This window comes from Myotis nattereri (genome assembly GCF_964212035.1).
Source record: "Myotis nattereri genome assembly, chromosome: X".
NCBI lineage: Eukaryota > Metazoa > Chordata > Mammalia > Chiroptera > Vespertilionidae > Myotis > Myotis nattereri.
Window position 1 is genome coordinate 152234288 of NC_138078.1, and position 27851 is coordinate 152262138.

Consider the following 27851-nt stretch of genomic DNA (forward strand, 5'->3'; position numbering starts at 1 on the left):
GATGCTGCAGTTATAATGAGCACACCTACACCCAGAGTTTTTAAATATATTTTTTATTGATTTCAGAGAGGAAGGGGGAGAGACAGAGAGAGAGAAAAGCATCAATGACGAGAGAGAATCATTGCCACACACTGGGGATGGAGCCCACAACCTGGTCATGTGTCCTGACCGAGAATCGAACCCTGACCTCCTGGTTCATAGGTCGACACTCAACCCCTGAGCCATGCCGGCCGGGCTAAACCTTGATTATTTTTTAATTTAAGAACATGAAAATGACGGCTACAATATTTCCATAGGGTTGGGTTTGGATTTGGGGGAAATTAGGCGGCGCTTACAATGATTTAGTACCAACATTGGTGGCGAGGATAGACCAGTGTCAGTAGAGAGGAAAGGAAGTGGGTAGACTGTGAAGATATTTGGGAGTCCAGATGAACAGGATGTGATCATTGGGAAAAGGAGGTAAGGAAGCAGGAGTGAGAGTCCCTGGTCGCTGGATGAGCCCCTATGACAGGATGGTGCCTGGAAATAGATGGTGACATACATCGCGGACATGTTGACTTTGACTTCCAGCTAAATGAAGTTGCTCAAGATGAGTATCTTTCTCCCGTAACCATGTTAGTGCCATACATGCAAGTACTACAGCGATCTAATTTGGAACTGAAAATGTGTATTCTAATATAACAATTCAGGTTTCCATTTTGCTGCGCGTAAATTCAGGTGCCTGTTTTTGCACATGTTGACTGACTGAGTGACGGTTGCCACCGTTTCTTGGGAATCACATAATGGTTGGCAGGAGCATGGCGGGGTTTCCCATCTCCCGGGGTGGAGGTGTGCTTTGCCGTTGGTGAGGCAGGGACTGCACTGGGGAGCCGGCCTCTGCATGGACAGAAGGCCTGAGGGCGAGCCGCACTTCTAGAGAGATGGGGCAGAAGCAGAGCTAGAGAGACTTAGGGAGAATCCTGTTACTAACCCACCCCCAAAGCCATAGGACAAAGGAAACCGATGCAGTGGTTCTGCGTGATTTGCTTTTGCGTGGCAGAGGTACCATCCTGGCTCTCACCTGTGAAAGTCAGTGGGACCAGATCAGAAGTCTAAGAAACTTGAAAATAAACAAATAGATCAAATGCTCTGCCCGGCAGTGTGGCTCAGTGGTTGAGCGTCGAACCAGGAACCAGGAGGTCACGGTTTGATGCCCGGTCAGGGCACAGGCCCGGGTTATGGGCTCCATCCCCATGTGGGGTGTGCAGGAGGCAGCCGGTCCATGGTTCTCTCTCATCATTGATCTTTCTGTCTCTTCCTCTCCCTTCCTCTCTGAAATCAATAAAAATATGTTTTTTAAAATGTGCTTAAACTAGCTGAACTAATGCATCCATTAGGTAAAGAATTGCATGTAAAGTATTTGCACTTTTTTTTTTTTTAGAATTAATGAAGATAAAAGATTGGGAGGGTAGTGTAGAAAAGAGGGAGAAGTTCAAGGATCCAGCCTTCAGACACTTTCTGTCGGACTGTCAGTGTACATGTATACATTTAAAAAATAAATGGGGCCATCTTTTTTTAATATATTTTTATTGATGTCAGAGAGGAAGGGAGAGAGCTAGAGAGATAGAAACATCAGTGATGAGCGAGAATCATTGATTGGCTGCTTCCTGCACGCCCCACACTGGGGGGGACCGAGCCCACAACCCAGGCCTGTGCCCTTGACCGGAATCGAACCTAGGACCCTTTAGTCCGCAGGCCGATGCTCTATCCACTGAGCCAAACCGGCTAGGGCAAGTGGGGCCATTTAGCAGCCAAGGTCTTAGATGAACTCTGTAGACTTCATGCTGAGAACAGAAACTCGATCGCTTGGAAGCTTGGCTCCTACCTCGCACCATGACATCCTGCCTTTTTTTAAAAGTCCTTTGAAAAACTGGAATATCACTATCCCCTCAGCAACCCACCCAAGTCCTTCAAAAAAGTGTACAAGAAGCATGGACTGACACAGGGGCCTGAGGCTCAAGAGGCTGAGGTTGTAGTCCCAACTGCCATTAATCCGTTCCTCGCCTCTAACAAGTCTTTTCCAGTTGGAAAATTCTGTGATGTGACTCATTGTGATTTATATCTGGGGGCCCCTCTCCACACACCCCCCCCTTCAGAACCTTAACTGAAGGAGGAAGAATATGTGTGTGTAACTATGAATGCTGGAGGTTGGGAAGGTGGGTGTTTAGCTGTAAGGATTAGTGAGAGCACTGAGAGCTAATAGTTGTTGCTCCCAACTATCTTCTTTTCTTTTCTGGGAATTTCAGAAAACCATATAGAGAAGCATGTCAACATAAACAGCCAATCTCCTAACTCGCTCTCTCGTAGCTGCAGTTTCCTCACCCACTAGGAGGCGCTGTTGTCCAACAGCATTGAGTAGGGCTCAAGAGATCTTGGTCCTTTAAGCTATTGGACAAGAGAAATGTCTGGAAAACAGAGAAGGGTTGTAAATACAGGACCCTGGAAATGGTGCAAATTAATCTTTGAGATCTGACTGGCATTAGAACAGTCCTCAGCTTCTACAACTTGAAAAACAGTATCTTAGGCTACATCTCAGTTTTAGAGGGGGCAAATTCTTTCAAGCCAGTTTTGTTTTCAAAGAATTCGAATTCTGTGGCTATCAAGAGACCTCAGAGATTACTAAACCAAATCCCATCCTTTTATTAAGGAGTCCTCTCAACCCAGAAATATGAAATGGCAGGCTCTCAAGTCCACCCTGAGCAGTTAAGGGTGGACGTGAGAATAGAACCCATGTGTTGGGGGACATTTCTCATTGTTTTTGGCTGTCTGACATGTGAACCTTCTTCCAGTGTTTGGAGACTCTTAAGAGTCTTGATAGGGGACAAAGCCTGCCTTTTTCTGTAGACACTAAAAATGCCAGGTACAGTGGGGCCTTGACTTACGAGTGTCCCGACTAACGAGTTTTTTGAGATACCAGCTGTCTCTTGGCCGATTTTTTGCATTGAGTTGATAGAGTAATTTGAGTTAACGAGCTCGGTCTCAGAACGAGTTAAACTCGTAAGTCAAGGCCCCACTGTCTTTGCTCGCCTTGGCAGTTAGGACATGGGCAGATGACTCCTGATGTAATAATAGCTAGTGACCAACAACTGGGACCATGTGGAACTCTCAGGTCAGAGTTCACAGCAGGAGGGCCAGTGGTGCACGCTGCTGTAGCTGGTCCCGGGCAGCTGCGGTGGGGCCCTTATCAGATCGGGCCAGGGTTTTGTTTCTGACTACAGAGCACCGGTCTTGGTTTTATAGGCCTCCTACCTCTCTGTGGGTAGGCCAGTGTCCTATTAATAAACTCCATGTCTGCTGAAATCAGCCAGCGTTGGTTTCTGTTTCTCGTAACTAAGCACCTTAACTGACCCAGCATTAAAGAGTGAGAATGAGTAGAGGAGGGATGGTGGAAGACGCTATTCTAAGACGAGGAGTCAGTGTCCTTGCTAAGTGGTTATAAAATCTGCACCTCACCAAAACCGGTTGGGCTCAGTGGATAGAGCGTCGGCCTGCGGACTGAAAGGTCCCGGGTTTGATTCCGGCCAAGGGCATGTACCTGGGTTGCGGGCACATCCCCAGGAGATGTGCAGGAGGCAGCTGATCGATGTTTCTCTTTCATCGATGTTTCTGGCTGTCTATCTCTCTCCCTTCCTCTCTGTGAAAAATCAATAAAATATATTTTTTAAAAAAATCTGGTCAAGACCGGTTTGGCTCAGTGGATAGAGCGTCAGCCTGCGGACTGAAAGGTCCCGGGTTCGATTCCGGTCAAGGGCATGTACCTGGGTCATGGGCACGTCCCCACTGGGGGATGTGCAGGAGGCGGCTGATCGATGTTTCTCTCTCATCGATGTTTCTGACTATCTCTCTCCCTTCCTCTCTGTAGAAAATCAATAAAATATATTTTTAAAAAAATCTGCACCTCTTATACCTTGGGGTGTCAACCATGCTCTCGGAAGGCTGTACGCTTAGGCATGAAGCTGGGGATGGGGTGAAAAATGAGGGCAGGTCAAGGGCCAGATAGCACAACCTGCCCCATTCTGGTGAGAAAGTTGGAGGAACCGAAGAATTCCTTCTTTTATTAAAACACTAGAGGCCCAGCGCATGAAATTCGTGCACAGGTACAGTCCCTAGGCCTGGCCTGTGATCAAGGCCATCTTCCCCGACTGCTGGCAGCTGGCCCCACCCCCCCACCCCCGCCACCACCCACCCCCGGTTCGCCATTTGCCATCGGGCGATCGGAGCCTGCCGGCCATGGGAAGGGACGGAGAGGTGGTCAGTGCGCCTCACAGTGACTGGTCAAGTGGCCATTCTGGTTGTTCCACAGTTAGGGTCAGTTTTCTTATTACCCTTTTATTATATAGGATATTTTTATTGATTTTTTAGAGAAAGAGGAAGGGAGAAAGAGAAACATTGATGTGAGAGAGAAACAGCGATCGGCTCTCCTCCCTCCCCCCATGCACCCTGACCAGGGATCGAACTCTGCAACCTGGGCATGTGCCCTGACCGGCATCAAGTTGGCGACCTTCAGGTGCACAGGACAGCGCTCAACCAGCTGTGCCACACCAGCCAGGACCCAATAATTTTTCATAAAACCTAACTTTCTGGGTCCTTAGGAATATATATTTTTCAAAGTAGGAGAGCAGAACATAATGAACGGTTTGTAAGTTTGATATATAATTCTTAGGGTGGGGGTAAAGTAGGTTTAGAGTTGTGAGTACTAGTACTCGAAACACCGAGTTTATTCTTGTATTATTATGTATGTATTATTGTATTATTTTCCATACAAACAACTGTAAGCCTACTTTTGCCCCACCCTGTAAATAAAGAGCTCACTCCAATTGGAGGAGAGATACTAAGCTTCATACACAAATGGGCAAGGACAGGAATAGACAGTTCCCACTAACAGAAATTCAACTGACACATAGGTATATGGGGATATGCTCAGGCATCTTATGTCTTTGACAATATATCAGAACTAGAGGCCTGGTGCATGAGATTCATGCACGGGTGGGGTCCCTAGGCCTGGCTGGCGATCAGGGCCTATTGGGGCTGTCTTACCTAATCCCGATTGGGGCCGGGCCTGGGGGCCTGCCGGATGGGGGCAGGGACCAGGGGAGGTTGGCTGGCTATGCGAGGTTGGCTTTGGGAGTGCACTGACCACCTGTGGCAGCTCCTGGGTTGAGCGTCTGCTCCCTGGTGGTCAGTGCACATCATAGCGACTGGTCAGCCGGTTGTTTGGTCATAACGGTTGCTTAGGCTTTTATATAGAGAGATTTCTGTTACAGTGAACAACCCTTTTCCCCATTGAAAAGATGAACGTTTCTGTCTGCTTACATAGTGTTAGTTAATAATCCTGTCTGTGTGAGTACCTTCTTTAGTCCCTGTCCAAGTTCATACTGAAAAGGTTTGATCGTATCCTTTTTACAGTTTAGCTGAGAGAAGAGAGCTTAGCTCAAATGATTGCCCCTTAAATGTTCCACAATCTACTGCTCCAAGCCCACCTAACATGTTGACTCCTTCCCGACCTAGTGCTCCGGGCCTTCCTGTTGGCTTCTCAGAAGAAATGCCTTAAGATGCTGCTTTCCTCTTCACTAGCGATAGTCCCTGTCCCTTCTGCACTCACTCACTCTCTTTTCTCAGTCCCTCCTGTCCTCCCTCTCCCCATCTGAGAAGCTGCTTACTCCAGGAAGACTGTCTGGATCCCTCCAAGATGGACCCCTTCCTTCCACTGAAACTCTAATATGCACGGTTCTAACCACTCCTCCCACAAAAATGGAGTGGGTTAGCCCTGGCCGTTTTGGCTCAGTGGATAAAGCGTCAGCCTGCGGACTGAAGGCTGTTTGATTCTGGTCAAGGGCACATGCTCAGGTTGCAGGCTGGATCCCTGGGGAAGGGGGAGGGCGTGCGGAAGGCGGCCAATCGATGGTTCTCTCTCATCCTTGGCATTTCTAGCTCTCTCTCCTTCTCCCTTCCTCTCTGAAAGCAATAAAAATATATTTTTTAAAATAGAGTGGTTTAGCCCTGACCGGTGTGGCTCAGTGGATAGAGCGTCGGCCTGCGGACTGAAGGGTCCCAGGGTCGATTCTGGTCAAGGGCATGTACCTGGGTTGCGGGCACATCCCCAGTAGGGGGTGTGCAGGAGGCAGCTGATTGATGTTCCTCTCTCATGGATGTTTCTAACTCTATTCCTCTCCCTTCCTCTCTGTAAAAAGTCAGTAAAATATATTTTTTAAAATTTTTTTTAAAAAATAGAGTGGTTTAGATGGAGGAAAGATTTTTTTTTTAAAGATTGTGGCTCCTCTCTCTTTTTCATAAGTGAATTTACCACCAACAAATATTTGTAAATATCCATCAATATGTGGAATGTTATGCTAACAATAAAAGACCTGTTTATGCCTTCGCGTTGTTTATTGTCAAATTGTACAGACCAGACAGGTGTCTTTCCAGTGACTAAATAGTAACAACTGGCAGTGCAGGTCCAAATGACCATGGAGAGGCACAGGTTCTTGGGCCCTGGGAGGTCGGGGGGGGGGGGAGGCAGTGGGGAGCTGGAGCAGGCGGGCGGGCATGTACAAAGTCAGTGAAGGGCGTCAACAGCAGTGTAGGAGAGAGACAGGTGGGAAAGTGGAGGGAGGACATCCCTGCCAGGGGCCTGGAGAGGTCACAGTTCAATTCCCCATCAGGGCACAGGCCCGGGTAGCGGGCTCGATCCCCAGTGGGGGGGGGTGGGGGGGGGGCGTGCAGAAGGCAGCTGATCCATGATTCTCTCATCATTGATGCTTCTGTCTCTCCCTCCTCCATCCTCTCTGAAGTCAATTAAAATATATTTTTTTTTCAAAGTCAAAAGAAAAAGAGGACAGTGAGGAAAGGCAGCGGTTATCCATCATTTGAGAAGACTTCAAGAGAGTACCACAGGCAATATGCAAGGATTAAAGCATTTATCTGCAAACTTCTTAGTTACAGAGAATTCATTTAAACCACCTCGGCAATTCAGTATTCGCATGTGTCACCTGAGGGGGTAGGGATGGAAGCTTTGCATTCTGAAGTTCCCCCTAGGCACTGCAGAACCCGGGGGGGGGGGGGGCGGGGTCTCTAAAAACGGGCATAAAAATCGATTTATTATACAGAGCCCTCCTTACGGTATACTCTGACCATACTTGTTTACCTGTAATCTTATCTTCCATTAAGTAACTCAGACCCCTGAGCAGAAGTTAGAAGTTCCCCTCTTTATAACGTGAGCATTTTGAAGGGGACAGTGCATGGACTCTAAAATCAGACTGCCAGCCCGGCCGGTGTGGCTCAGTGGTTGAGCATTGACCTCTGAACTAGGAGGTCACAGTTTGATTCCCGATCAAGGGCACAGGCCAGGTTGCGGGCTCCATCCCTAGTGTGGGACGTGTAGGAGGCAGCCGGTCGGTGGTTGTCTCTCACCATTGATGTTTCTCTCTCTCCCTCTCCCTTCCTCTCTGAAGTCAACAAAAATATATATTTTTTTAAATAAAGAAAAAATAAAATCAGGCTGCCTGAGTTTGAATCCTGCCTCTGCTACTTCATAGCTGTGTGAGCTCTTGTGCAAGTGACTTCATCTTTGCTGTTTCTCAGTTCTCTTGTAAGTAAAATAGGGGTGAGAATAATACCAACCTCAGAGACTTCTTGTAGGCGTTCAGTGAATGAAGGCTGTACACGCCTGGCACGTCCTATACATGACAGAAATCAGAGAGTTTGTGTCCTGTGTCCGCTTCCTTCACCCAGTTTTTCCTTCAGGTTCAGCCGAATTCCTCTGTGTAGCTGTAATTTCTTTCCATTGCTCTGCAGTATTCTGTTGGGCATTTGGGTGTTGACACTTGGTGGCCATTGCAAGCAAGGCCGCTGTGAACATGCAAGGATACGTCTCCTGGTCCACGTGAGCATGTGTTCGTATGAAGAGACCATCTCTGCACTCACCTCTGTGTCGTCAGTCAGGCATCCACATATGTGTGGCTCTGTTTGGAAGACTCTCTGTTACCAGTATGTTCTACTGGCCTCGTGTCGGCAACATAGTCTTCATGACGAAGCTTTACATTAGGAAATTTTGCAATCGAGTAGAGCAGATCTTCCCACCTTATCATTCTCCCCAAATAGCTTAGGTCTTCTTGTCCTGTTGCAATTCCATATACATTTTAGATTCTGCTAGACATTTCCACAAAACCTGTTGGCATTGTTATTGGAATTCCACTGAATTTATGCTTCCATTTGGAGAAGATTGACTCTTCACAGTATTGAGTCTTCAAGTCCGTGAACAGGATAATTTTCTCTCCATTTATTTTTTTACTAGAGGCTCAATGCACGAAATTCATGCAAGAGTAGGCCTTCCTTCCCCCGGCTGCCAGCACCAGCTTCCCTCTGGCACCCAGGACCCAGGCTTCCCTCAGCCCCAGCTTTGTCTGGAAGGTCATCCGGAAGGATGTCCAGAGGATGTCTGGTCTAATTAGCATATTATGCTTTTATTATTATAGATTTATCTTCATTTAGTAAATATCATACTTTTCTCCCTGGAAGTCCTATACATCTTTCTGTGATGTTTATTTTTATATTCTTAAAAAGCATTCTTTAGAATTTCTATTTGATTTATAACAATGATTTTGCTAAATTCTGATTAATTTAATTTTACCTTAGATTATTTTGGACATTCTACCATATGCAGTTGTACTATCTGTAAATAATGACAGCTTGTTTCCTTTCGATTCCTGTGCATTTTATTTCTTTATCTCCCATGTTGCTCTGGCTGGGACCGCCAGAATACTGCTGAATAGGGGCTGTTGGAGTGCTCATTTTGGATGTCAATGTTCAGAATCATGGTAATTGAATTCCAAATGTGAAAACAGTTGACATTCCTCTGGTGCCATTTTTTACCAACCCCGCTTTGTCCTGAGGTAGGGTTGGGTTTCCTAATGTTTTGTTTGGGCTCTTTTCTCTATGTTCATTAGTGAGCTTGTTCTGTAATTTTCTCCTGCTGTCCTCCGTGTTGTTGGATCCAGGTGAAGCTTCAGAAAATGAACGGGAGGCTGTTCATGCTTTTTATTCATTTTATTTCTCCCTCAAAGTGTTCGGTAGAACTTGTCAGAAATTCAATCTAGGCCTAAAGATTTTTATTCCAGGTTTTTAATTACTGATTTAATTCCTTTAATCAATAGGAATTATCCTGGTTTTCCAATTCTTTTTGTGTCCCTTTTATGAGTTTTATTTTTCCTGGAATCTGTCCATTTCAAATGTGTGGCATAGAGTTCCAATACCACTTTTAGAATGTCTGCAGGATATGAAGTGTTATCCTTTTTCATTCTCTTTAATTTTAATTTATTAATTTTAGGGCAGGGGAGAGAGAGAGAGAGAGAGAGAGAGAGAGAGAGAGAGAGAGAGAGAGAGAGAGAGAGAGAGAATGAATGCCTACCAGGTAGGGAGAGAGAGAAATGTCATTTTGTTGTTCCATTTGCTTATGCATTTATTGGTTGATTCTTTTATGTGCCCTAGCTGGGGATCGAACCCACAACCTTGGCGTATCAGGACAACGCTCTAACCAATGGAGCTACTGGGCCAGGGCTCCTTTTGCATTCTTAATATTGGCTTCTATATATGTCTTCTCTCTCTTTTTTTTAATCAGTCTCGCTAAAGATTCGCCATTTCGCAGGGAACAACTGTTAGCTTTCTCGATCCTCCTAATGTGTTTGTTTTCCATTTCATTAATGTCTGTCATTATTTCCTTCAAATTTGTTTGAGTTTAATTTGATGATCTTTATATAACTTACGGAGAATGGATGCTTAGTTCATAAATTTTCAGCCTTTCTCCTTTTCTAATATATGCATCTACAACAGTAAATTTCCTTCTAAGTGCTACTTTGTCTACATTTTATAGGTTTTGATGTGTTTATGTTTATTATTCAGTTTAAAGTATCTTCTCATTTTCTAATGATTTATTCTGAGGTCTGTATAATAAAAGTATATTGTTCAGTTTCCAAGCAGGGATTTTTCTAGTTCCATTTCATTAATCTCTGCTCATTATTATTTCCCTCTATCTTCATTGGATACAATTTGCTGTTCTTTTTAAATTTTTCTCCTGATTGAATCTTTAGCTTTAGCTTTTTTATTTTTTAGTATTTGACATCAATATTCATGATATTTTTGTTACTTCAATAATCTAAAGCTTTAAAACAAATGTATGGATATAAACTACTTTGTAAATACTGTTCAGCTGCATTTTTAAGGGGTGTTTTTGCATTTTGTTGTTTAACATTTAGAACTGTTTTTAGTATGACCGAAGTGGGAGTACCTGTTCATTTTTTTAAGTAGGGAGTAAAAAAAATCCAAGCACAGTCCTACCCACCCACTCAGTGCATCTGCACACACACATATATGCATATTACATGTTTATACATCCTAATGTAATATGAACATCTTTCTATATCAATAAATCTACTTCTATAGCATCATTTTAAAATATATTTTTATTGATTTCAGAGAGGAAGGGAGAGGGAGATATAGAAACCTCAATGATGAGAGAGAACCATGGATCGGCTGCCTCCTGCACGCCCCACACTGGGGATGGAGCCCACAACCTGTGCCTGTGCCCTGACCGGGAATATAACTCTGGCCTCCTGGTTCATAGGTCAACACTCAACCACTGAGCCACACCGGCCGGGCTTTTAGAGCATCATTTTAATGGCAGCATAATAGTCTACTCTGTGGATTTACCACAATTTATTTAACCATTAGCCTCTGTTGGCCATTTAGGTTGTTTCTGACTTCTCTCTATTATAAATAGTTACAGTGCACCCTGTCATTAGCCCTGATTATTTCCTGGGGAATGAAATTATTGGGGTAAAAGACATGCACATTCATAAGGCTTTTGTCGAGTACTATAAAATTGCCCTCCCTAGAGGTTCTATTGATGTGTTTTTTCCATCAACATTGGATTACCTAATTCAAGAAAAGTTTATCCAACAGAGAGAGAGAGAGACAGACAGAGAGAGAGAGAGAGAGACTGACTTATGCCCACCCCCTCCTTTCAACCAGCTCTATATTTGCTGGTCTAATCATGACAACACCCCAACCCTGAAACGTCATGCCTCAGTCCTACACAGGTTTTGAGATGTACTGTTTTCATTATCGTTATTAGAAGTATTTTCTAATTTTTCAGATAATTTCTCCTTTGAGTCATAGTTTATTTAGCATGCATCCCTCCATTTCAAGCATTTAGAGAGTCTCGAGTTATTTTGTTCATTTATTTCTAACATAACTATCTTGTGATTAGGAAACATACTCTGAGTACTTACAGTCCTTTAAATGTCGCTGGATCCCAGGAAAGCACTTATGTGATTTACTAAGTTATAAGCTCAACTAGCAGAGTGTGTGTGTGTGTGTGTGTGTGTGTGTGTGTGTGTGTGTGTAACATCGTCTTTACTTGAAAGAGTGACTACAGACAAGCCAGGTTACCCTGATTTGAGTATGGGGCAGACATTTAATTAACATAAATACATTTTGCCGTGGCCGGTGTGGCTCAGTGGATAGAGCGTCGGCCTGTGGACTGAAGGGTCCCAGGTTTGATTCCAGTCAGGGGCACATGCCCGGGTTGTGGGCTTGATCCCCAGTAGGGGGCGTGCAGGAAGCAGCCAATCAATTATTCTCATCAGTGATGTTTCTATCTCTCTCTCCTTCTCACTTCTTCTCTAGAATCAATAAAAATATATTTTAAAAAATTAACAAAATAAAATGAACACTTTTTAGGCCTGGCTGGTGTGCTCAGTGGTTAGAGCATCAGCTCGCTGAAGGGTCTTGGGTTTGATTCCCAGTCAAGGGCACGTCCCTGGGTTGTAAGTTGGATTCCCTGCCCCAACCAGAGCACATGTGGGAGGCAACCATTCGATGTGTCTCTCTCACATGGATGTTTCTCTCTCTCTCTCCCTCCCTTTCTCTTCCCCCCCACCCATACTCTTTAAAATATCAGTGGAAAAAATATCCTCGGGTGAGGATTAACAACAAAAAAATGAACACATTCAGTAAGAAATGGATGAAGTGAGCCTGCTGCTTCAAGGGAATCCACTCACAGTAGTTGCTGCCAGGGATGAAATTCAGAGTTTCAAGTGACAATTAGAATTTTGGAAAACTTGGATCTGCACCGCGAGCGTAACAGCTTCCCAGGTCTTAAAGAATGTCTCTGAGGCACTCAGTGGTGATGTAACAGACGAGGTTTTTGATGGCGCATAATCAGATGTGTCAGTATTTGGAAGATCTGCATAACTCAGTGGACCAGTACTGTATTTTTCAAATGAGTAAGGCACGATTTGACAAAGTCATGCACAGGTAAAAGACCGATTCAAAGAACAAGACAGAACAATCTAAGATAATAATGGAGGAATATGCAAATTAGCCAGGACGCCCTAACGTCACAACCAATCTACAGTGGCTGAGAGCTACAGGAGGGCAGGGCAGCGGGCGGAGAGCTACCAGCGCCAGTGGGTGGGTGGCCAGCTGAGGCAAGGATTCGTGCGCAGGGCTACTAGTGGGTTATAATGTAACAGAGTACAGAAAGTTCACTGGTGTGGTTTCAGATTCCACATAGCAAATTGCCTTTAAGAAACTACCACTTCCACCCTGGTCGGTTTGCTCAGTGGTTAGAGTACCGGCCTGCTCACTGAAGGGTCCTGAGTTCTATTTCAGTCAAGGGCAGATGCGTCCGTTGCAGGCTCTATCCCTGCCCTGGTCAGGGCACATGTGGAAGGCAACCAATCGATGTGTCTCTCTCAAATTAGTGTTTCTCTCTCTCACACACCCTCCCTCCCCTCCTTCTTCTCCTCCTCCTTCCCCAGCACTCAAAAAAAAATCAATGCAAAAAATATCCTTGGGTGAAGGTTTTTTTTAAAAAAAAGAGAGAAAAGAAACCATCACTTCTTGAGTCTTAGTGTAGTGTCAAGGAATGTTCACAAAGATCTGCAAGGGCTGTGAAAATATGCCTCCTTCTGGTTATATGTCTACTTGAGGCCATGTTTTCTTCACTTACTTCAACCCAATAACAAATGGAATGCATAAGCAGAAATGAGAATCTGTCTTCTATTAAACCAGAAGTGAAGAAGAATTGCAAAATGCAAAACAGTGTTACTCTTCTCACTAAATTTATTTCATTTTACCTTTTTAGTGGGCATTTAGTTGTTTCTATGTTTTTAACTCTTACAAACAATTAAGCAATAAAGACTATTGTACATAAAAACAAAATTACTTTGTTTTGAAATATATACTTATTTTTCATGAAAAACATTATTTCTTTTTTTTTCATTTTTTTTTAATTTATTGCTTAAAGTATTACAAAGGGTATTACATATGTGTCCTCCCCCCCCTTGACAGTCCCCTAGCCACCCCTATCCCCCAGTGTCTTATGTCCATTGGTTATGCTTATATGCATGCATACAAGTCCTTCGGTTGATCTCTTACCCCCCTACCTCCTGCCCCCCAACCCTCCCCGGCCTTCCCGCTGCAGTTTGACAATCTGTTTGAGGCAGCTCTGCCTCTGTATCTATTCTTGTTCAAAAGTGAAAAACATTATTTCTGTTGATGTATAATGGCTATATTATTGTTGTTTCAAAGTAAATGGTCCTCGCATTTCTGGATTTTAATTTTGAACACAGCAAATATCGATAGCTAAAACCCACACAAACACAATCCCTTTGGGGCTCTCAATGATCATAAGAGTAGAAAAGGGCCCGGACATTTTTTTAAAAGTTAGAGCCCGGCCGGCGTGGCTCAGTGGTCGACCTATGAGCCAGGAGGTCAGGGTTTGATTCCTGGCTGGGGTACAGGCCCGGGTTGCAGGCTCCATCTCCAGTGTTGGGCGTGCAGGAGGCAGCCGATCCATGATTCTCTCTCATCATGAATGTTTCTCTCTCTCTCCCTCTCCCTTCCTCTCTGAAATCAATAAAAACATCTTTTTTAAAAAATTAGAGGACTCAGTGGTTGTCCTAGAAATTGCAATATGCTTCCTGATTTATGTTCTTGTTGTTCAGTATTTTTATTTAAAATCAATCTTCTCTCTCTCTCAGAGTAGTTATTGTTTTATATGGTCTCTCTCTGCAGAGAGAGAAAAAATAGTTGTTTTATGCAATCATTGTTCATTGACACTCATCGACAGCCACAAGGGTATGCCTGTAGCCGAGGTGTGTAGTCGGCTATGTTATCCAGGTTTGTGTAAGTGGACTCTGTGATGTGCGAACAATTATGAAATTGCCTACCAACTTATTTCTCAGAACAAACTCCCATCAAGTGGTGCGTGACTGCAGACTTACCACATTTCATGTTGTTCGTGACTTGCTGCATCGCTGAGTTTTGACTGTATTTTCCTTCTACCTGAGGACTGCTCTTTTGTGTGTTTTTTAGGGGCAGGTATGCTGGTGGCAAATTCTCTTGTTTCCTTTCCTTATCTGAAAGAATTTCTCAAGAGTTATTTGGTGAAAACGGAATTTTAGGTTGGCAGTTATTTTGATCTAAGATTCCTTTCTCCTGTACTCTGTAGCTATAGATTTCTTTCTCTTTTTTTAAATATATTTTATTGATTTTTTACAGAGAGGAAGGGAGAGAGATATAGAGAGTTAGAAACATCGATCAGCTGCCTCCTGCACACCCCCTACTGGGGATGTGCCCCCAACCAAGGCACATGCCCTTGACCGGAATCGAACCCGGGACCCTCCAGTCCACAGGCCGACGCTCCATCCACTGAGCCAAACCAGCTAGGGCCCTAGAGATTTCTTTTACCTTGCTGGATGTCTATTGGGCTTCTTAAAGAAGTGGGTTGGTATCTTTAATTATTTGGGGGTCATTATCAGGCACTCTATTTTTAATATCGCTCCTGCTTCGTTTTCCTTTCACTTTTGAAAGTTCAATAAAATATATACTGACCTTGTCACTAGTCCTGTGTGCCTTTCGCTTACTTTGTATTTTCCCGGTTTGGTGTCCCCCTGCTTCGATCTGATGTAACTTTCAGGTCACTAATTTCTCTTCAAGGCTGTGTGACCTCCTGTGGAGAGACATGCGGCCTGGCACACCCAGTGAGTGTAACTCCAGATGATGGGAGAGCGTTGAACATCGATAGACGGGGATTTGAATCCTGTCCCTGTCACACACTTGTCTACTCACTCAGGCAAACGATTTGAGAATGAGAAGGATGCTGGCTTCATGGGGTAATTGTAAGAAGGAAGGGAGATACAACAAGGAGGTGCTTCCCGTGATGCTTGATAAATGGCAGTATCCATAATGATGATTAGTTACTATTATCACTAGTAATTATTAGTGATAGTAATGAGTAGTTGGTTCCTTTAATTTCCCTTCTGGAAGTTCTGCTTCCTCAGTATCATACCTGCAGAAAGATATATTGGAGCCTGAGCAACTGAATAAATGAAGTGAATTTGAAAACACTTTATAAGCCTTAAAGTATGAAAGTGTTAACTAACGATTAGTATTTGGATAATTTCATTATATATGTAATGATCTGGCAAAACTTCCATACACACACACACGTATGTTTGTATGGAAGTTCTAAATGTTATGATATGGGCTATATGGGGCTGTTAAAGAAGTTAAACAAAAGAAGGGCTTAATGTGGCTAGTAATAATTTAGGGGACTTTTGGGGGAAGGTGGGATTGGGAATAGAACCTTGAATTAAGATGGGTTTTGAATTTGAGAAGCAATATATGCAGAAGCATGTGGCCAAGATAGCAAGAGGCCTTACTGATGTGATAAGAAATAGAGAACCATTTTAAGTTTGGGGGTAAGATAAGTGACACTGTGTCACCAACACATCACTGTGTTAGAATATGTTTGTAGCAATTAACTTTGGTAACGGAAGTGTGAACAAAAATAAATTATGGATTAGCTAATTATTTTTTCCTTCCACAGTATATAGCTTGACTTCCCATCTAGTATTGATAACTATGACTAAATGTTTTAGAATTCTTGTATTTTGAGAATATTTCATGACTTGCCTAGATACAGATAATTTCAGAATTTGATTCAAAAATATTCCCATAATCCCCAGCATTGCCCCTCCTGAGACTTCTTGTTGTGATAATCTAAAGACAATTTATATGAATTTCTCAGACCTTATTTGATGCTACCATTTTCTTGTTTTCCTCTTTCTTTCCCTGTGGATTTTCAGTGTTAAGATGCTTATAATGTCCTTTACAATTTATGTCTCTTTTCCTTGAAAGAACAGAGATTTAACTAATTTATTACAATCAATCATTAGCTGTAAGTCAACTAATAACTTAGTTCCAATGCATTCACTTTCAGTGTTTGCATCCTGGAATCTCCTCTTTTCTGACATTCTTTTTCCCTTTTCTCTGCAGTATGGATGGAGCGGATCTGTGCTTTGAAATCGTAAAACGAGCTGATGCTGGTTTTGTATACAGTGAAGCTGTAGCCAGGTATGTAATTTGTATCAACTTCCCAGAGGTCAAGGTGAATGTAAAAGAAAGAAATAAGAAAAAAACAACAGCAAAAACTCGCATGAGGCGGCCTGTTCTTTGAACTGATGGTGAGCATGTTGCCACTCTTTCCTACAAGGACATACGTGTTTTATGTGCGTTAGTGGAACCGAATAGTGACTGGACATGCAAAGGACCGAACAGTGAACTTATCTATTAACTAGAGGCCCCGTGCACGGATTCATGCACTGGTGGGGGGCATGGCCTGCGGGGATCGGCCCACAGTGGGAGCACACTGACCACCAGGGGCAGCTCCTGCATTGAGCATCTTCCCCCTGGTGGTCAGTGCACATCATAGCGACTGGTCGCCAGTTGTTCTGGTCGTTCCGCCATTCGGTCGCTGGGCTTTTATATATATAGATATGAGTTTATAGTTTCACATCAATACTGCCAACTCTCCCATTTCTGATGTCTTTTTTCTTTCAATTTTATTTTGTATTGGTTTCATGTGTACAGCTTAGTGGGTGGACAGTCATATACTGGGGTATTTCCAGTACCCACCTGGCACCACACATGGTTATTACAGTATTAGTGACTGTATTTCCTATTTTGTAACCACCTATTTGTGCTTCTTAATCCCTTCCCCTCTTTCACCCATTCCCCCCCCCCCAACCCCTGTCCCCTCTGATGACTTTTCTACAAGGAGGGATTTGCTAGCTCAGGAGTTAAACTTGGGCTTTTTGTTTGTATGTTTGATTTGAGGATTTTGGCAGATGTTGCCTCATTCGTTTTTCGGTTGGCCTTTTAGTGATAGCAACTTAGTATGTGACCAGTTCTTCTGAGAAAAACCACAGAACAGTAGAAGGAACAGAAATAAAAGCACAATTTTTCTGTTGAACGTACTTGCTTCAGGCCAGTGTGTGGTAATCCCAGTCAAATAGCGACCATTGTTCTATGTGGAGAAGTTGTTGTAAAGAACTAATGGTTCAATATAAGGAGGAAATATGAAAAATCACAGGAGCCATGCAATTGGCCACTTGTTTATAGATTCAGAGTAAGAATTTATATGCTTTGGTGACAGTCATATTGTAAATACCACTCTGATGGGTTGCCTTTTTAATACATGTGCTACCTGCCTTAATAGCAGACAGCATCCCTCCTCAGGCACCAAGCATAATATGTTGAAGGGTTCACACTCATTCGGATTTTTAAAACTTTCCACCATCTAAGAAACAGTTACCATTAAATGATTATAACACCCCCCCCATTATTCTTTTTATAATTTTGGCATCATGGATGGATATAGCTGGAAACAGCTTAGAACAGCGATTTTCAACCAGCGTGCCACCAGAATTTTTGAAACATGCAATACAGGACTCTTTCGTCAGGGGCACTGATCTCTTTTCCCTTAGATGGTCAAATAAAAAAGTGACAACAGCCAACACTACAGTAGCCATCCAGTGTGAAGGAATCAAAATGATATGTATTTTTTTGGTCACATCAGCAAAAAAATATATTTTTTGATGTGCCGCAGAATTTTAGTAATTCGTTTATGTGTGCCATCAGATGGAAAGGGTTGAAAATCGCTGGCTTAGAAGACTACCTAATGCAACTTGGAGCTCAGAGAGGCTTGACTTTCTTCAAGTTCATTGCTCTGCCTCCTCCTACCTGAGGAGCAAGTGCCCTAGTCTCAGAAGATGGAGCAGCCATAGCTATAGCACAAGATAAAGAATATACTCAATTTGAGGTAGCTGCTGTTTTGTGCTATTGGAGCTAGGGACCAGAAGGAAGTGGAAGTTTATATAAATTATAATTACTTCCTTATACTCCTGATGTATATTCATGATAGAACTGAGGCTAAATGTCCTCTTGGCTTTTATGCCATGCTCGTTCAAACACATTCTAGCATTTTTTAAATTCCATTTGTCTTTGTTTTGCGTTCTTTTCATAACTTTACATTTGCATTCTTTATTGTGCTATGGAACTCAAAAGCATTTTTAATACCAAAATAGTCAACACCATCTTAATTTTTCTTATGGCAATAGTGGTAAACCACTTTATTTGACTACGTGAAACTCTCAAGAATCGGAGGCAACTTACCTTTTGTACTTTCCCGTGTTGATAGCTTTCAACAGCAGCATCAAATAGGAAAAACTAAAAATTCTGATTGCCAATTTTATAAAATAGCGAAGCTCGATGGAGGAAGGCGACCTTTTCCTTTTTGAGCCACAATAACACCGGGGCCCCTGGCACATCTGTTGGCAGGGTTGGCGTTAAACCAGGACCACTTTTACTCTGTTCCCGCCCATCCATATGGCTTTTCCTTAACTTCATGCTTGTCCCTGTCACTGGGCTACATGTCAGGATAGGGAGAATAGTAGTGTGTGGAGGTGATGTCATATAGTGAAATGACTTGCGGTCTCTCCCAATCTCAGGATTTATAGAAAGGGTAGTTTATACACATCAAGATGAAAGCCTGTTGGTTTTAAAATCTACCTATGTTTGCTGTTGAAGTGATGTCATGAAAGGAATCCTATATAATAAAAGCCTAATATGCTAAGTGTCCAGTCGTCCAGTTGTCCGTTCACCCAATCAAGGCCGCTCAGCTGCTCACCATGATGTGCACTGACCACCAGGGGGCAGATGCTCCAACCCGTAGGTTAGCTTGCTGGCGGGGTCCGGCCGGTCAGGACTGAGCAAGATGGGCCGGACACGCCCTGGAGCCCTCCCGCAGTCCCTCCCCAGCTGGCCAACCTCCTGTGTCCCTCCCTGGCCCTGATTGTGCACCTGTGGGGTCCCTCGGCCTGGCCTGCGCCCTCTTGCAATCTGGGACCTCTCAGGGGATGTCAGAGAGCCATTTTCGGCCCGATCCCACAGGCCAGGCCGAGGGACCCCACTGGTGCACGAATTCATGTACCGGGCCTCTAGTTTTTCATAATGGACCAGAAAAGAGTAGTTTTGGGACCAACGAGTGACACAGCAAAAAAGAGAGTTTTGACTCAATTTATAAAAGCCCTTCCTAAAATGACAGAAGGTGGGGGGCAGCCTCAGAGCGCACTATTAGGCATGTTCCCTGTTACGGAGGCTCGGTGACCAGGTAGCAAGGGCACACAGATCCTCCCTCCGGTTACAGTGTTAAGTGAGACGACTTCTAACCTTCCTTCTCCTTTGATTCTGTGACTCATGGCTGGGAAGCTCAGCTGCAAGGTCGAGGCACCAAGTCCTCAAATTGATAGGGTTGCTTTTCCCACCCGGCTGAGCTTTGAGAGGAACACCACAGCAGGGCTGAAACCAAACCGTGTTCAGTCCTTACAACCCAGTTAGTGGGCGCCTCGGTCCTTGCAGGGGTGCTGGGCTGTGGAGCAGGCTCTCATACAGGACCAACTTAGGGATCAGAGTCTTACCAACAGAGAGCTCTTCTTCCCGAGCGCCCAGCTTTCCTAAACAATTAGACCAGCGGCTCTCAACCTGTGGGTCGCCAACTTGTGGGTCGCGACCCCTTTGGGGGTCGAATAGCCCTTTCACAGGGGTCGCCTAAGACCAGGGGTCCTCAAACTTTGTAAACAGGGGGCCAGTTCACTGTCCCTCAGACCGTTGGAGGCCAGACTATAGTTTAAAAAAAAAAACTATGAACAAATTCCTATGCACACTGCACATATCTTATTTTGAAGTAAAAAAACAAAACGGGAACAAATACAATATTTGTATTTGCATGTGGCCCGCGGGCCGGAGTTTGAGGACCCCTGCCGAAGACCGTCGGAAAACACATATATAATTCCATATTGTTTTTGTGATGAATCACTATGCTTTCATGATGTTCAATTTGTAACAATGAAAACACATCCTGCATATCAGATATTTCCATGACGATTCATAACAGTAGCAACATGACAGTGATGAAGTAGCAGCGAAAATAATTTGATGGCTGGGGGTCACCACAACATGAGGAGCTGTATGAAAGGGCCGCGGCATGAGGAAGGCTGAGAACCACTGAATTAGTCCGGCCCTCCAACGGTCTGAGGGACAGTGAACTGGCCCCCTGTTTACAAAGTTTGCAGGGAGGTCTGGGCCTCCAGGGCCGCTTCCCACGTCCCCCCTCGCCGCATCCCACATGCACGTGTGTCCCAGAAGGGGTGAGGTCTCTGCGTGAGGTCTGTGGGGTCACGCACAGGGGAGCTTGCAATAGGACGCCTGTCCATTGTAAACCCAGGGAGCTGGGGGGCTGGCATGACATCCAGAAAGCACAGGCCGCCACGACGCTTCATGAGCTGGAGCTCTCTGATTCGGTTTAATCAGGAACTCTCTAGAACATGTGGGTGGATTTCAGTTCTCTCTTTATTCATATGTAGAGCCACCCCAGGTCATGACCGGGAGGGTGGAGAAAGAGCAGTGTCAGTCTGTTTTCTCTGGGGAGAAAGCAATCCCCCCCCCCAATACACACCCCGAGATTCTGCTATGTACAATATTCAGATTTTAATGTGCTCATTCAGTGAGATGTTTTTAAATGTTTTTATTGATTCCAGAGAGAGGGGGGGGGGAGGGGGATGATGAAAGAGAATCATTGGTCAGTGGCTGCCTCCTGCACGCCCTGTACTGGGGATCGAGCCTGCAACCCGGGCCTGTGCCCTGACCGGGAATCGAACCGTGACCTCCTGGGTTATGGGTCGATGCTCAACCACTGAGCCACACCAGCTGGTCATAAGGTGGTTTTTTTAATGAGGCTTTGAGATAGGAATTTTCTTTAGCTAAAGATATGAGCAGCTGTCTTAGTACCGTATATTCAAAGTCTCCACAGTGCAGTGTAAGCTGTGTCCACGCTACCTAGGTTTGGAAAGAGGATATTTGACTAAATTTAACAATAATAACAATGTGGTAATAATCATGACTTCACCTTTGCAGCATGGCTTCAAGTTTACCAAGCACTTTCACATTTGTGGCTTCTGCCATTTCAGGGGCCACAGACCCCCCAGAGCCTGATTTGAACCCCAAGTTCAGAACCCCTAGCTCACATGGAAACTTCAGTGCCGGCTGCCCTGGCCCAGGCAGAGAGCATGTGGCCACAGCCCCGTAGGTGTGCATTTGCAAAGTAAGACAGATGGAACATGTCAGCACAGGCCTAGCTCTGCTGGGGGCCCAGTTGTGAGGAGACGGTAAGTATAGGAACCGAGTCTGGGTCGGTTTTCCTACCTTTTGGAAAAGGGAATCTTCTGACCAATTGCAATCCATGAAATAACGCGGATTCTAAATAGAGGGACATCCATCCGAGTTTGGTTAGATAGTAGCAACCAAAGCAGGAACTTGACGGCAAAGTCTTTTTAAATTTAAAGCAGGAGTGGGGAGATTTTGTTTGTCTTAAGTCACAAGCACGCACATACACACACACACACACACACACACACACACACAGTCATGTATGAGTATTGTGTTTTTAAAGGATGGGGAAGGTCAGATCTGGAAAGACAGAATGAGATTCAATAAATAATGTGGAGGATATTGCATTTCTATGTCCTGGCTGGTTGGGGAAGGACAAGGGGAAGATAAGAAAGGGCGAGGGAGAATGGGCGAAACGAGAAAGATATGAAGGGAGTGAACTGCAGAGGAAGAGAAGGTGGAAAGGACGCTCAGAAAGAATACTGGGACGACAGAGCACTCCAGAATGAAGGGGGAGTCAGATCCCTGCCTGCCTGTGCTCAGTGCCCCCCACTGGAGGCCCCCCCGCTGGGTGTGCTGGGACCCACGGCTTATATTCACGCCCAGCAGTTCAGCAGCAGCATCGAGTCCTCAGAACCAGTGCTCGCATCCTGTCACACCTGTTGCTGCAGGATCCTGTCACCCCCTTCTAAGGACCTTTCTGCAAAGTGCTAACACCTCCTGGGCCCCGGGTGGGGGCGGGGGGGGGGGGTGAGCCTTAGCTGACCCCTGCTGGCCATGCGAGGAGTCCAACTTCCTGGGACCTAGGCCCAGTACAAAGCGCTGTGTTCAAGGATGCCCCAACCACAACGCGACTTTTAAAATGTATTTTTATTGATTTGAGAGGGAGAGAGAGAGAGAGAGAGAGAGAGAGAGACATCCATGATGAGAGAATCACAGATCAGCTGCCTCCTGCATGACCCACACTGGGGATCGAGCCTGCACCCCAGGCCTGTGCCCTGACCGGGAATTGAACCCTGACCTCCTGGTTCCTAGGATGATGCCCAACCACTGACCCACACCGGCCGGGCTTAAGCTTGAATTTTCGTTTGCAAAGCTATTTTCCTTGTGAACTATGTGACATTCTTTTGACTTCGCTATCTTAGAACAGGTAGAAGAACACCTGATTTCCTCAGAAGGCTCCTAAACATAGGAGTCTGCCAGCTCTCGTCATTAGGCCTCACACCCCAGCGGTCTTGTTTACTCAAACGCCAGGCTCCACGGGCAGCGAATACGAGGGTGGGAGTCACAAACTAGGCGCAACTGTTTTACAGCTTTATGTTTCTTGTGTTTTTCTGCAGTCATTACATGAGACAGATCCTGGAAGCCCTGCGCTACTGTCATGATAACAACATCATTCACCGGGATGTGAAGGTAAGGAGAGAAACTGACTTAAGTTTCCGATGATTTCTCTCATCTTCTTATTTAGCAGCTTTCTACATATGGAGCCATGTATCATTCCTCAAGCAGCAGTTTTTATCATTTCCATTTCCTTACTTTTGTTAAAATGCACATGCGTTCTAAAATTTTGTTATCCCTGCTCTAGCCGGTGTGGCTCAGTGGATAGAGTGTCAGCCTACGGACTGGAGGGTCCCGGATTCGATTCTGCTCAAGGGCACATGCTTGGGTTGTGGGTTCAGTCCCCAGTGAGGGGTGTACAGGCAGCAGCCCATCCATGATTCTCTCTCATCATGGATGTTTCTCTCTCTCTCTCCCTCTCCCTTCCTCTCAGAAATCAATAAAAAAATATATTTAAAAAATAAAAATAATAAAATTTTGTTACTCCTCTTTTGCTATCATGTATGGTGAGAGGAATTAAAAAATCCAACAAGCCCTGGCTGGTTTGGCTCAGTGGATGGAGCGTCAGCCTGTGGACTGAAGGATCCCAGGTTCGATTCCGGTCAAGGGCGTGTACCTGGGTTGCGGGCACATCCCCAGTGGGGGGTGTGCGGGAGGCAGCTGATCAATGTTTCTCTCTCATCGATAATTCTAACTCTCTATCCCTCTCCCTTCCTCTCTGTAAAAATCAATAAAATATATATTTTTTAAATTAAAAAATACATTTGTATTGATTTCAGAGAGGAAGGGAGAGGGAGGGAGGGAGGGAGAGAGAGAGAGAGAGAGAGAGAGAGAGAGAGAGAGAGAGAAACATCAATGAGGAGAGAGAATCATGGATTGGCTGCCTCCTGCACGTCCCTGACTGCCTGATTCATAGGTCGACGCTCAACCACTGAGCCACGCCGGCTCGGCAGTGCCCGGGTATGTTGTCACTGCCTCTCTCTCTAACCCACAGCATCCACAGACGTGCTCTCCTTCTCTCGAGATATATGATCAAGGGCCTGGCTTCTTCCATGTATTTTAATGGTTATGAAAATCAAGTAGATTTAAATGTTCTACAGTGTTTGGGAAATTTTAACTGAAACTCTTGTGGTTAAAAGCTGAGAAAAAGCATAAGCGATTCCAAAACAATGTAGTGGCATGTTATAATAGCAAATGAGAAATCACTGGAGCCCGGCCGGCATGTTGACCTGTGAACCAGGAGGTCAGGGTTCGATTCCTGGTCAGGGCACAGGCCCGGGTTGTGGGCTCCATCCCCAGTGTGGGGCGTGCAGGAGGCAGCTGATCCATGATTCTCTCTCATTATGGATGTTTCTATCTCTCTCTCCCTTTTTCTTCCTCTCTGAAATCATTAAAAATATATTTTTTAAAAAGAAAAATTGAAGAAATGTAAAAAATCCACATTAGTGTAAAATTAGTTGTGAAATATCATTCATGCTTTTTAAATGCAGCGATAGGAAAATGATACTGTTTTTATCAGCAGTCAATACTGAACAACCCAATGATACGTAAGTATTTTTATGTAAACAGTATATTTTTTAAAATAGAGTGGTTTAGCCCTGACCGGTGTGGCTCAGTGGATAGAGCATCGGCCTGCGGACTGAAGGGTCCCAGGTTCGATTCCGGTCAAGGGCATGTACCTTGGTTGCGGGCACATCCCCAGTAGGGGGTGTGCAGGAGGCAGCTGATCGATGTTCCTCTCTCATCGATGTCAATGGCAGTGGCATGCCTGTTATTCTTTTGCGTTTTGTGAGTATAAGTACATATACACAAAGGAAAATATACCTCCTTGTATACAGTGTGTAAAACATATACCAGACAAAAATGACCATTTGAAAACTTAAATGGGTAAAACAGATTCTTAGCTCATATAATAACCTTGTGTCAAAAATGCCTTTGCTCAGCAGGCAACTTTATTTTGAATTCTGTTCTTGAAAGCTAATTATATCAGCATCACATCATGTAATAAATAAATAAATAATGAGTGACAACGTGCTCCACAGTAATATTTTCGGTAGCTAATATAGTGAGCTTTTGCTTAGCCATGGCCTTCTCAGTTACCTTCTGATTGATTCATTCAAATGTTTGGGTGTGTGCTCTACGCAGAAGACTGTGCCTGGAGCCCGAAAGCTATTATGGTGTCAGGAGGGATCAACACAAACCAAAACTTACTGACTTCACACAACCATCACGTATTGGCTCAGAAATGGTGCCATTTGGACAGAGCTTGATGGGGCCTCTTTGAGTCTGTTCCACAGGCTGTTGGGGGCCAGCAAGGCCAGTAGCCAGGAGGCCTCACTCCTCTGGTATCTCAGCTGAAGTGCCTGGAAGAGCTGGGAGCTGGTGGGCCCTTCATAAATGCGAGTTGCCAGGCCTCTTGAAGCCTTGGCCCCAGGTTGGCATTGTGTCGTGTCCTGCGTTCTATTAGTCAAAAGGCCATTAAAAGACAAAGTCAGCCCTGGCCAGTGTGGCTCAGTGGATAGAGCGTCGGCCTGCAAACTGAAGGGCCCTGGGTTTGATTCCGGTCAAGGGCACATGCCCAGGTTGCAGGCTCAATCCCCAGTGGGGGGCGTGCAGGAGGCAGCCGATCCATGATGCTCTCTCATCACTGATGTTTCTCTCTCTCTCTCCCTTCCTCTCTGACATCAATGAAAATACATTTTAAAAATCCAAGGATAACTTGGCTCTCCCGTCAGCCCTTTGCATCCACGGATTCGACCAACCCTGGGATGAAAACAGATTTTTCAATGCACAGTTGGGAAGCGCCGGTTGGGAGTGCAAACTGTTTTCGATCCGTGGTGGGTGAATCCCCAGATGTAAAACCTGTGGAAACAGGAGGACCGACTGTATTTATTGGAAAAAACAAATCCCACATAGAAGTGAACCCACGCAGCTCAAACCTGTGCTGTTCAAGGTCAAGTGTACATTGCTTTGTTGGTAGTACATTGAATAGGGGCTCAAGCGGGGAAGCCAGCAAACAGGAGTGTGCCGGAGGGCGGCAGTGGAGGTGGTGAGAAGGTAGATTCCGGGTACATTTTCAAGGTCACGTCAACAGGATTTGCTAAAATAATTAGTGTTGGTAATTTAGCCCAAAGTAGTTTTATTCAGGACCTTGTAGGGGTTTTCCAATGTAGGGGTCATAATAAAACTTTAATAGCAATACATGTCACATGGGTAATGAGTTCACATTTCACTCAATGTGTTAATATTTTTGCCAATAAAGCAGCCTCTTTTTCTTCACATTCGGATATATTAGCCAACGACTTGAACAGATGTAGATTTCATGTGTATGTAGATTCTGTCTTTTTGTAATTAAAGTTGTCTTTCCTTATACTTCAGTAAGGAAAATAGAAGAGCAATGTTTCATTCCTTTTAGAAAATTTAGCTTATTTCATCAGTTGCTACACCTAGCCAAGAATATTCTGTCTCCCTCCGCCCCCTCCCTTCTCATAATTCTTGGCACTGATCCCAAAGCAGTAGATTTCCTAGCATTTCATTGATGAATAATGCTACCTTTCTTGACTCAGTAGGCGTTTCTTTGTGAAATCATCACAATTGAGTAAAATGTTTTCTCGTGTTGCGTTAGATTTGACTTGATGATGTCGCATGACCTATCACGGACGTGCCTTTGCTGCTGGAGGCTGTCCTGTGTGTTGTGCCTCTACCCACCGCTGCCAGTGGCATTTCCCCCAGTTACAACCATCAGAAATGTCTGCAACATTGCCCAATGCCCCCGGGCACAGAAACAGCCCTGGGTCACACTCGGTCATAACGTAATGTTATCTTTCCCATGCTTCGCCTCCCAGGGGCATGTATTAGCACACTAGAGGCCCGGTGCACAAAATTCGTGCAAGAGTAGGCCTTCCTTTCCCCGGCTGCCGGCACCGGCTTCCCTCGCAGCCCAAGCTTTGTCCGAAAGGACATCTGGTCTAATTAGCATATTACGCTTTTTTTATTATAGATGAATACAGAGTCCTTTTTTTTTCTGTCACCTTCTCTTGTATTCCTCTTCCTGTTTCAGTGTTTCTCTCTTTTCTTCCTCTCACCCCTAAATTAAAAGTACTTTAGAAAGAGCCCTGGCTCTGGCCGGTTTGGCTCAGTGGATGGAGCGTCGGCCTGCAGACTCAAGGGTCCCAGGTTCGATTCCGGTCAAGGGCATGTACCTTTGTACATGCAGGCACATCCCCAGTGGGGGGGGGGGGTGCAGGAGGCGGCTGATCGATGTTTCTCGCTCATCGATGTTTCTCTCTGTCTCTCCCTCTCTCTTCCACTCCCCCTAAAAAGATCAATGGGAAAACATCCTCAGGTGAGGATTCAAAAACATTTTTTAAAAAGAAAGAAATGGCCCATTTGGCCAGGAAAATGCAGCCCTGGCCCCTCGCCTGCCTGCAGTGCTGTGGCGCTGAGGTTGGGGTCTCTGGTCCCTCCGGGCTCCCAAACAGCCTCCCAGGTGCACCTGCTGGGCGTGGGGCCCGCAAGCCATCCTGCCTCCTGTGGCTCTGACCGACGGACGCCCAGTTCTAATAACTGAAGTTGAAGGTCAGCTGCTTCTCTAAATGCAAACTACTGCACACAGGCACCTTCTGTTCTGGGTGGGGCCTGTGTCCAGGAGGCCAGGGGCTCAGTTGGGGGTTCTCAGAATTGGGCAGAAACGCCAGTCACACAGACACAGCAGAAGCCCCCCCACCCCCAGCCCTGCTCTGCGCGCTTCCCTTAAATGGCTCTCCGCGCTCACTTTCCCCGCTCCCCTGTGGCCGCGCCTGGCTGCTCTCTGGTCCCCTTCTGGTCTCAGTTCTCCTTTCACCTGCTTCAGGCCAGACTTGATTGTGAGCAGCCTTCACCGAGCGGCGCCGGTTGCCATGGCG

General features: G+C 45.1%; 1 protein-coding gene across 8 annotated transcripts in view; it reads left to right on the forward strand.

Annotated features, from left to right (window-relative positions):
* Positions 1 to 27851, forward strand: part of CASK (calcium/calmodulin dependent serine protein kinase) — a gene marked incomplete at its 5' end in the record, with an annotated part of 281999 nt that overhangs the window by 122904 nt on the left and 131244 nt on the right. For all 8 annotated transcript variants that reach the window (XM_081081818.1, XM_081081820.1, XM_081081821.1 and 5 more), the window contains 2 exons: positions 16381 to 16458; positions 22950 to 23022. In XM_081081818.1, coding sequence (XP_080937944.1) covers positions 16381 to 16458; positions 22950 to 23022 — 151 coding nt within the window. The remainder of the gene's footprint in view (positions 1 to 16380; positions 16459 to 22949; positions 23023 to 27851) is intronic.